At 49.1% G+C, this 10,062-nt stretch overlaps 1 protein-coding gene across 2 annotated transcripts in view; it reads right to left on the bottom strand.

Annotated features, from left to right (window-relative positions):
* Positions 1 to 2,122: 2,122 nt before the first annotated feature.
* The window catches only part of KDM5B (lysine demethylase 5B), a 59,801-nt gene continuing 51,861 nt past the window's right edge, over positions 2,123 to 10,062 (bottom strand). For both annotated transcript variants that reach the window (XM_059867447.1, XM_059867446.1), the window contains exons 23-27: positions 7,985 to 8,470; positions 6,002 to 6,113; positions 4,500 to 4,654; positions 3,513 to 3,839; positions 2,123 to 2,987 (exon numbers count right to left, since the gene is read on the bottom strand). In XM_059867447.1, coding sequence (XP_059723430.1) covers positions 2,850 to 2,987; positions 3,513 to 3,839; positions 4,500 to 4,654; positions 6,002 to 6,113; positions 7,985 to 8,470 — 1,218 coding nt within the window. In that variant the 3' untranslated portion in view covers positions 2,123 to 2,849. The remainder of the gene's footprint in view (positions 2,988 to 3,512; positions 3,840 to 4,499; positions 4,655 to 6,001; positions 6,114 to 7,984; positions 8,471 to 10,062) is intronic.

Below are 10,062 nucleotides of genomic sequence, written 5' to 3'. Positions count from 1 at the left end.
ACAGGTAGGGTTACTTAATTTCATTTTTGTCCTGTTTTACGAGAAGCCATAAACTATTCTTATTTAATAAAGAATTAGGATCTGAGCAATCCAAGGAGGTTTGATGTACTTGGTTGCTACATTAGAAAAATAAGTAAAATAAAAGCAGCAGAATGAGGTGAGAGAGACCTGTTTCCTGTTCTGGCTTAGACTTTGGAAATCTGGGGTGCCCAAAAGGAGGGGTGAAAGGGGCAGCTCATCCTCCCAGACTCTGAGCATGATCTGCCCTCATCACCCTCCCTGAGGATGAGGAATGTGCAAAGGGCACACAGCAGAGCCCACCCCAGAGTGAACAAATCTCTTTGTTTAATAGAAGTCAAACCCCAATTTCATCAAGTCTGAGCATCCACAGGGGGATGAAAGCCAAGGGCAGGGTCTGTGGCATGGCAGGCACTGCCACCTCTTCCAGCCTCCAGCCACTGTCCAGGGGCCAGAGCTCCAGCAGGAAATAAGACACCAATCCTTCAGCAGTCCTGGGCTGCAGGCACAGGCCACCCATGGACTGGGGGCTCCATTTCTTGAAAAATTTCAAGCAACAATGTGGTCATTTCCAAAAAGTTGCACTCCAATTCTACTCAGTCAATAATCCTGATAATAAATGCTGCTGTTGGGAGTCCAGAAGTCTCCTCTGATCCCCCAAGCCCCCAAAATTACAGTGGTTGGTCCTATATAGAATCACCATGCTGAACTTAACTGCATCCCATTTCCTCTGGCATTTTTTGATAAACAGCCATTTCTTTGATGGAAAAAAATAAAGAGGACAAAGAGAAACATCTGTAATGATTCAGCTGCATCAGACACTGTGCCAGCTCCATTTCCAGCTCCGGTTTGTCTGTCTGTCCCCTCTGAAAGGAAGTTATTACAGATCAGTGTTTTTCCCCAGCATTGCACAAAGATTCTTCCAAGCAAAAAGAGGAAAAAAACCCCATTTCTCATCCTTTTGGTACTTAAATAAAAAGGACCAGTTACACCATGGAAGCATAGACAAAACTCCTGTACAGAGGCTCAAGGCTCTCCCTCACCCCAGCACTTTCAGACAGATCACTTGAGCCAGGCTGAAGATTCTTTTAATAGTCAAAAATCAACGTTTTTAAAAAGAAACCTAAACAAACCCCTGTGGGACCAAATTCCTGCACAGTTCTGATCCCACCCACAGACCCTCCCTGTCACCATCAGGCTCTGCCCTACCCCAGTGACTCTGTGCACTTCTGCCCATGGGAAAAGAGGTAAAACCAGCAGGGAAAAAACTTACCAGCAAATTCCTCCTGGTGATGAATGGAGGGAACACCAAGCCCACCACGGTTCTGCTGAGGAGAAGCTGTCCTGGAGAGCGTTCTGCCTGGGACAAACATCTCCTGCCCTCCTGTCTCCCTGGGCTCCAGCAGTTCCACGTCTGGCAGGCCTTGGAGACACATCCCTGCCAGCAGGCCCCTTCCAGCTGTGTCCTGCAGCAGTGGTTGTGCTCCAAGGGATTTTGGGGGCAGCCCTGTATGGGAGGTGCCCTGTGGGCCTGAACACCCAAAGCTGTGCTGCTCAGAGCTGCAGTCTCCTCTGGCAGCCACACCTGCAGCGCCCCAGCTACAGGCCCTGAACAGCCTTTGGGAGAACCATAAATCTCCTTATTCCTCAGGCTTCTGGGCTAAATGCAGGTGGAGCAGCTGAAGGGATCCACCCAGACAGAGGCAGAGCAGAGCTTGCTGGGGCCACCAGCCTGGGCAGTGAGGGCAGGTCTCTGCTCTGTTGCAGCTGGGCAGGGCTGGCAGGAGAAGCTGCCACACACCTTTGCCACCTGTGTGAACCTTCCATTCCTGCCCCCTGACAAGTCCCAAATTGTACCTTCAATTCTTCACACATTCAAGCTGCAAATAATTTCAGCTTTGGAAAAACTTTGCAAAAATCTTGCAAAATATTTTTTTTTTCTTTCTGGTGTAACATTTTGACCTCCCTCCTCCTTCCAAACCTGAACAGACAAGAATCACCACAGCTTCTGATTGCTTCTTTGGAAAGTGATTATTTCTTGGCTAAGAGAACCCAGCGATGCAGTGTGGATTCAGAGGGAAATAAAACTGCATTTCAAACTCTCTAAAAACACCAACATTTAATTTTATAACATAACCAGGGGTTTATTCCACAATATAAACTGCAACATTTGATACAAGCTACCCAAAAAAGGAGAAAGCCAAAATACAGCTGTGGCAATTACTTTACAGATTTTTTTTTTCCTGTCTTCTACATCACAGGGCCCTCAGTGACACTAGGATCTAACATTTGCTGTCTGTACATCAACCAATGCTAGAAGCAACACGCTGTTCAGTTGTCATTCCAGTCACTGAAACCAGACATAGAAGTTATTGCTCAGATAAATAAACCTAGTCTACGAAAAACGAAGTGGAAAAAAACTAAAGTCTCCAAAGAGTTAACAGAGTAAACAGGGATTTCCTCAAAAGAGGATTATTGGAAAATTCATGGTGCAGGGTTTTTTTTTGTTTGTTTTTGCACCCAAACCAAGCTGAATTAAATACGTCAGTAAATCCCAGAGGTAACTGAATGCTGTACAATAAAGGTGCATTTGTCAAATGCCTTCCCAATCGGTGGAAACCCCTGCAAACAGTCAGCATCTCAAACCTCAACAACCACAAACAGATCAAGGGAAAATACAAAAGTGTCAAAAATTGTTCTGAGTTCTGGAAAATGATCCCATAAGGATAGAAGTAGCACCATTTGCAATCTGGTTCTTAAACCAGCCCCTGTGGCTTAACTGGAAAACTGGGAACCTTCTTTGCTCGAGTCCGGAAGGGTTTCTGGGGGTTTCACTTGCGGCCCTGGGCGTCCTTGCCGGCGCAGCTGGCGCAGATGTAATCCTCCTTCTCTGCCATCTCGGGGGAGATGCCCACGCACACCTGGTGGAACCACTGGTTGCAGCTGCCATCACACTGGACCCAGTCGACCTGGTGAAGAGCAGACACAGGGGTCAGAGCAGGGCCAGGCAAAGTGTCCCACACTCCTGGGTCATCCTGGTCCATGAGAAATATCTGATCTACAGCTGGCTGGTGCTGGATATTCATTGTGCTCCCTGCTCTCCTGGGCTGTGGGCAGGGCACACCCTCCCTGATCGCCCCACTGCTTTCCCACCCATCACAGACTCAACATCCCTCTTCTCCATTTCCAGTGTGGATGAGCCTGAGCAGAGCTCCAGGCACAGAGCCCATCCACACCTGGATCCCAAGAGCAGCCAGGACACAGTCTCCTGGCCCCACCTGCCCTCTCCCATGGTGTGCAGATGTTCTGATGCCACATGGCTGCCCCAGGGCAGGTGGGGTCAGTCGTGCCCATCCCAGTTGCATGGACACTGGGTTAGCCAGAGCCTCTCACCCCCCTCAGGAGCAGCTTTTCTGCAGCCAAACAGTCCCAGGGCAGCTCCCTGCCCCAGACCCCAGCACTGGGAACACCATGGTGGGTCGGCCCCTCCTGACCTCATCCCCCTCGGGCTGGAGGCAGTTCACAGCTGGGCAGATGGCATCCTCATCCTCAGAGTCCTCCTGCTCTGAGAAGGACGTGTCTGAGGGCAGCAAGTGGCTGTCGCTGGAACGCTGCAGCTCCAGGAGCCGCTCCCGCTCTCGCTCCAGTTTGTTACTGCACAGATCCTTTGAGTGACTCAGTTTCAGTTTCTTCTTTTTGGGTGTTCTCATCTTTTTTACTCTCGCTCTCTTCTCCCCACAGAAGGTCTCTCTCTCAAAACGCCGCTTCAGTTTTCTCTCCATGTAACTAATCCCATCCTTCTTCCCTCGGCAACACTCGTTCTACGGGAAAGACATTTGGCAAGGTTGGAAGCATGCAGCTAACACCCATTACCCTGTTATTTCATACCCTGATTTTAGGAATAGGTTTAAGTACAAGTGCAGTGTTTGACAGTGCTGCATTTTCAGTAGCATGAGATGTGTAAGAGGAGCCAAGGGCAGGGTCAGGCACCAGGGACAGAACTCAAGAGAGAAAACCATCCTCATTTCCTGCCTCTGAGCCCACAGCTTCCACAGCAGCTCTCTTGGAAAGCCTCAACATAGGACAAGAGACAAGTGTTCAAGGCCAGGATGGGACTTGGAACAATCTGATCTAGTGGAAGGTGTCCTTGCCCACGACAAGGGGTGGAACAAAATGAGCTTTAAGGTCCCTCCCAACCCAAGACAGTCTGGGATTCTGCAATTCTATGCAATCAGGACAGATGTATGTAAAGTACAGAGTCTGACCATAAACGCATATCTAAATTTCAAAAATGTATTACGCCACAGATTGTATTCAATATTTTGCAACTAATTTATTACTGACTTCTTGACTCCTTTTACACAAGGAAAATGTATTTTCGTGGAAGTGCAGCCACACACACAAAGCCCAGTAAAGCCCAAGGGCTGAGGCAGAGCCCTTCCCCAGGGTGCCCGAGCTCAGTGCTGCTGTTGGACACTTGCCTTGTCACCTGTGGCTGTGCTGGGTGACCTCTGCTCTGGCTGCAGGGCTGGTCTCTGCTTTGTGAACAGGGCCTGGTAGAGCTCCTGGATCTCAGGCAGAGAAACCTGCAGCAGCTGGGCTTCCATCATCAGCTCGTCCAGCTCGGTGCTAACCACTAGTGTGAAACACAAGGAGACACAGCAGGAATTCTTCAGTGACAACAACTGCACAGATAACGAAAAATCTCTGGTATCACAACAAAAAATGGTGAAAGACTTTAAATCTGCAACTGCACGAGTTAGTTCTTATCTGCTCCCTCTTGACTGCTCATTTTTAACAGCAGGGTTAAAAGGAAAGATAAAAGCTTGCACAGAAGCTCATGCAGTGTGGCTCAGCACCCTGCCATGCTCCCATTCCCTGCTGGTTGAAGGATAAGGCATTGCCATCATTCCTGGCAAATTCTCCTGCTTCAGGAGCTGCAGGAGTGTGACAATCCCCTCACTACCTAAGGAGTGGGTAACATGAACAAAGTGATTGAGGCCTGTACAGGGAGCCATGAGAGGACAGGAAGGAAGGCTGAGGATAAGCCTGATGACAAGGTCCTGCTCCATGGTCACTACCCACTGCTGCTACTGGCTCCAAGGCCTAAAGCTCATGCAGGGCTCTGAAACAGTCCTGGCTAGGGAGGCCAAAATCTTTGTATAAATAACAGCTCATTAATACACTACAACTCAAATACAAAAAATAAACCTGGTGACACAAAGAACTGCCTTGTATGATGTGAACTGTAACACTCTCCTGAAATGGCTTTTCTAACACAGGTAGGGATTGAGCTGCACAGACATGAAGATAAGTCTAGACTTGTGTCCCTGGAGCATTATGCATGAGGAGGGAAGAAATGATAAATAACTTCTGTCACAGTCATAACATGATGCAATTCACAGCTTGTCTGTTAGTCCAACCCACTGAGTCTGAGGTGAGGATGGTCCAGAGCCTGTGCTGAGTGACCCCAGAAGAGCAGAGCAGCCCCATGGGGGCTGGGGCAGCTCCAGTCTCTGACAGCTGGACAGTTGTGCTGCAGCAAAGCTCACATGGACTCGTGTCCTGTGCATTCAGTATCCCACGGCCTCCAGCACCACATCCCTGCTGTTTCCATCCACCTCCTACACTTCCAGGGGACCCTCCTCTTTCCTTCCCCTTTCTGCAGCTTGGCTGGGGCACAGCCTGGGGGAGCTGTTCTTGTGGGAAGGGGCCAGCTCTCCTGATTCCTCATCCCATTGTGCCACTCCTTTTCATTACACATGGGAAATTTCTATCCTTGAGCAATGCACCCCTCTGCCAAAGCTGGACACTGAGCTCCAAAGTTGCTGAGGAGATGGAGAAACAACCACCAGGGCCAAAGAGTCACAGGCCTGCTCAGCCACTTCCTGGGGACCAGGACATCCTCCCTGCCTCACCAAACATGGGAGAAAAAAGGAAGGGGCAGGGGGAAACCTCCCAAACCAAAGTGAAGATTACAAACCATGAAGTGGGATGCAGTGCTGTCCTGTAGAGAATGGAGAATGCAAATACATGGTTCTGTTATCCCAGTCATGAGGCATGGAGAATGACATTGCCCCAATTGTCTGTGACACCTAGAAAACAAAACACAGATAGTTTCACTAAACATGGAGTTTGAAATGCAGAATAACTGTGATAGGATCAACACTTGTTTCTCTTACAGCTACTGAAATCTTGTATCTGGTCCAAAAGACTGCAGGGACACACCAACAGCAAACCCTGCACCTCCTGACACTGCCAGGGGCATCTCATGAGGAACCTTCCACAACACTCCCTGCCTCACTAACCCAAGTGCCTGAGCCCTTTGCAAAATAAGGCTCTCCTCAATTCCCTCTGCTGCTCTCAAGAGAATTTTTCAAACTCACCCACATTCCTCACTTTGGCCAGTGTCAAAGCAGCCCAACTCCAGTGGTTGCTGAAGAGCTTCTTGTGTGGAAGTGAGTGCTGAATTAGCCCAGATGACAGGGAGAACAGAACTGGGACAGGACAGGACAGCCATGGTGAGACACCAGATTGACCAGAAAACCACCTCCAATCCATGGAGACTGAAGTTTCAGCTCACACCTGCCCCGAGGTGCACTGGGGGCCTGGCTCAGGAGAGTCCCCGGCTCAGGCACACTGAGGGACCCAGGCAGAGGGACCTGGTCAGAGGCTGTTCCACTGAACTTCCCAGGGACCTCTGACTTGGCAAATGTAGTCACAAGGACCAGGACAAGCTCAGCCAGAAACACCCTGATTTGGAAGGTTTACTGACTTAAGGTCCAGACCCTTCAAAAATAGTTACACTGCTCTGGGTGGCAGGAACCTCACAGCTCCACGCTGAGCTAACACCAACAGGCAAATAAAATGAAACTGTTTCAATTTCTGGCTGAAACATCAACTTCTGTTTCCAAAATCTTGGCCAGTTCTTTTCAGCTACACTAGCTGACCCAGCAAAATGATACTTTCAGACCTAAATGACCAGAAAAAAAAAATCTCTTAAGTATGTAAAGATATTTTAATTTCTATATCTTGACTTGCCTGTTTGAAAAATTTGGTCCACTAGCCACTGGCACAGCTGGGTGAATGAGAAGCAGCTGAAACACCCTGTCAGGTGTAGCATGGTTTGTGTTTTAACATAAGTGAACGTGAAAACAGAAACACAGCCTAACCGTAGCTGGACTGGACTAGCAAAACTAAGGTGTTTCAAAATGTAAAACCAACAGAGCACATTCCATTTTGGGATGTTTCATATTCTTCATACAGCACAAAACTTTGATTTCTGCTATTCTTCTGCATTTTTTTTATTCTCAGGAAATTTCTTTACCTCCTTTCCCTCTTCATGTGTACTTTTTTTGCTGAAAGATCTTCACTGAAAAAAAGACAAACTCCCTCACTACCCCACCTGAAATAGCTGCTGTGGCTAAAACCAGCAATATGAGCAGGATATTCAGCTTAGGAGGTCTAGAGGAAGTGAGGAGAGGCAGCAAAGGATGAAGACACTTTGTTGAAAACAACCTTGCCTGAGAGCTAAGCTGGTAATGCACAGGACAGTTTGTGCCTCTGTGAGTAATTCTCCACACTTATTTGAATAAAACTTGTAGGAGCAGAATATAAAGACCAATTGAATAGCAAGCACTCCAGAAACAATAACTCAGCAGCTCTGTCATTAGTGGTGTCACAGCAGAATACAGGAGCAGGAAGAGGAGAGGGAAAACCAGGCTCTTTGGGAGGAGTTGTTCCTGGACTCCAGCAGAAAGGAACACAAAGCTGCTGGGGCACACACACATCCTGGCTGAGGGGCACAGCAGGACCCAGCTCCCGCCAGCTGTAAAGCAGGAACAAATCCTCTGCCTTGTGGGAACTTGTAGGGAGCTACACAGACCCAAACCCAGAGCAGCGCCACCCCCTGTCCTCACCGACCCCGTGCTCCCAGCGCCAGAAGCCCATCCCCACCCAGCCTCACCTTGTTTGTCTCTGGCAGCTGTCCTGCCGAGGCTTGCCACCTGCTGTACAGTAATCCTGAGCCAACTTTGTCCTGGATGCGTTTTAGATTCCCTGAATACAACATTTGTTGTGCTCTGTGCTGCCAGTTCACAGTTCTCTCGATCATGTAGCGCAGGGCGTCCCCCTCGGGCAGCCGCACGCGGATGCGCTGCAGGGACGCCAGCAGCGGCAGGATCTTCTCCAGCGGCGGCTTCTCCGAGCGCCGGCACTGCGGGCACAGCCACACGCGCGGCCCCGGCGCGGCGCCGGGCACGGGCACGCAGCCCGTGTGGAAGAAGCCCCTGCAGAGCTCACACTGGATCATGGGAGCAGCCGGCTCCTTCTGGCACAGACACACCTTGAGCTCGGCCTCCTCCTCGCTCGACAGCACCTTCAGCTCGTTGGCTGCTCGCAGGGCACGCAGCGCCTCCATCTCCCTGAGCCGTGCCTCTCCCAGCGTGGCCATCTGAAAGGGAGGCAAACGATGGCTGTGCAAACCCGAGGCACAGGGAATATTTCTCTGTCTGCTCTGGGGTGCCCTGACCCCCAGGGGAGCTCTGATTTTGACCCTCACTCATGGAGAAAGTTTCCCAGACTTCAAGATAGACTGGAATCCACAAAAGTGTGAAAAGGATTATAGAGAGCAGTGTAGGTGTGTCACTGGGTGAGAAATTGAGGGTTTGGGATTTTTAGTGTGTCATGGATGGAAGCAAGATGGAGGACACAGGGTGCTGTCCTGGGTTTCTTCTTCATGCTTCTTCTTCCTCCTTCTCCATGGGTTTGGGTGGCATTTTGTAATTGGGCAGAAAAGTCCCCACTGTGGGCTCTGTGGGATCAGTTATTGGGTTAAAAGGGAAAATAATCTAAGTGTCAGTTCTTAATTGGATAGTTTAGTTTTAAAAGGCCTTGGAACAAGAGATTGTTGGCCATTTTGTGCCTTCTAATGAAAAGCTGCTGAACTCAAAGTAGTGAGACTGTTTTACTGATAAGAAATAATAAACACCTGAGTCTGAACATGAACAATCATCTCAAGTGCCTTCAGCCCAGCCCCAGAGAAAGTGATGACCGGTACCCCAGCAACTGGTACCCCCACAGATGGCATCTCTAAGGGAACACTGCTTGTTACAAACAGGGTGCCCCCTGCTCTGTCACCCCACAGACACACCAGTCTCCAGGGCTTTAAATGTTAGAATGAAGCAAGGATGGAAATACGCAGTGGGGCAGCAAATTGGATTGGAGGGGCAGCACTGGGGATGTGTTGTGGTGTGACTTCAATTCCCTTCCATTTTCTTGGGAGACCCTGGGAGAAAAAGCTTAACCCTTCATAAAAAAATAGCTCCTAACCCCTTCTCTCTACCAAGCTTTTGTGTTTTGTAATACAAAAACAAGGTCTGCCTTCAAGCAGCTCAAATCCTGAAAAGTGCAAGTTTGGATTGCAGACACTGCTCTGGGAATGTGTCTCTCAACTGTCTAACTCTAGATACTCAGAAAAGCTTCCTGGGCAGTTTTCACAAATGCAAATGTACCTCCCACCCTCACTTTGTACATGCTGCCCAGTGCTCAGGGCCATGCCCTCACCTATGAACTCGCTCTGGGGATTATGAACAGCAGACAAAGTTCAGGTGTACCCTGGATGTGCTGTTTACCTTCTCTGCAGATGTTCATGAACCTTTTTTCAGGAATCATTAGCACTAGCTCCTATAAAGACAGCTCCTGTATGTATCAGTTCCATAAAGGCTGTGCAAGCCAGCTGCAACTAATTAATTCTATGCATTTTATAATGTATATAAACACACTGAGGAGGGTTTATAAATACATACAAAGTGGTTATTTCTCACACCATAGCTTTCAAGCATAATTCCTGGACTAAAATCGACTCTGGAAAAACTGGACAGCTGTGTCCATCCTGGGCAGACATGGGACTGGGGCACAGCACATTCTGATGTGCACACAGGTGCTGAGCTGGGTTGGGAGGAAGGTTCTGGTTCCCCTCGTGTGTCAGAAGCAAACTCTCCCACACTGAATGACCTCCCTCTCTGGGTGCAGCCCCTGGCAGTG

This window comes from Haemorhous mexicanus, chromosome 25 (genome assembly GCF_027477595.1).
Source record: "Haemorhous mexicanus isolate bHaeMex1 chromosome 25, bHaeMex1.pri, whole genome shotgun sequence".
NCBI classification, from domain to species: Eukaryota; Metazoa; Chordata; class Aves; order Passeriformes; family Fringillidae; genus Haemorhous; species Haemorhous mexicanus.
This window is presented reverse-complemented; position numbering and strand designations above follow the sequence as displayed.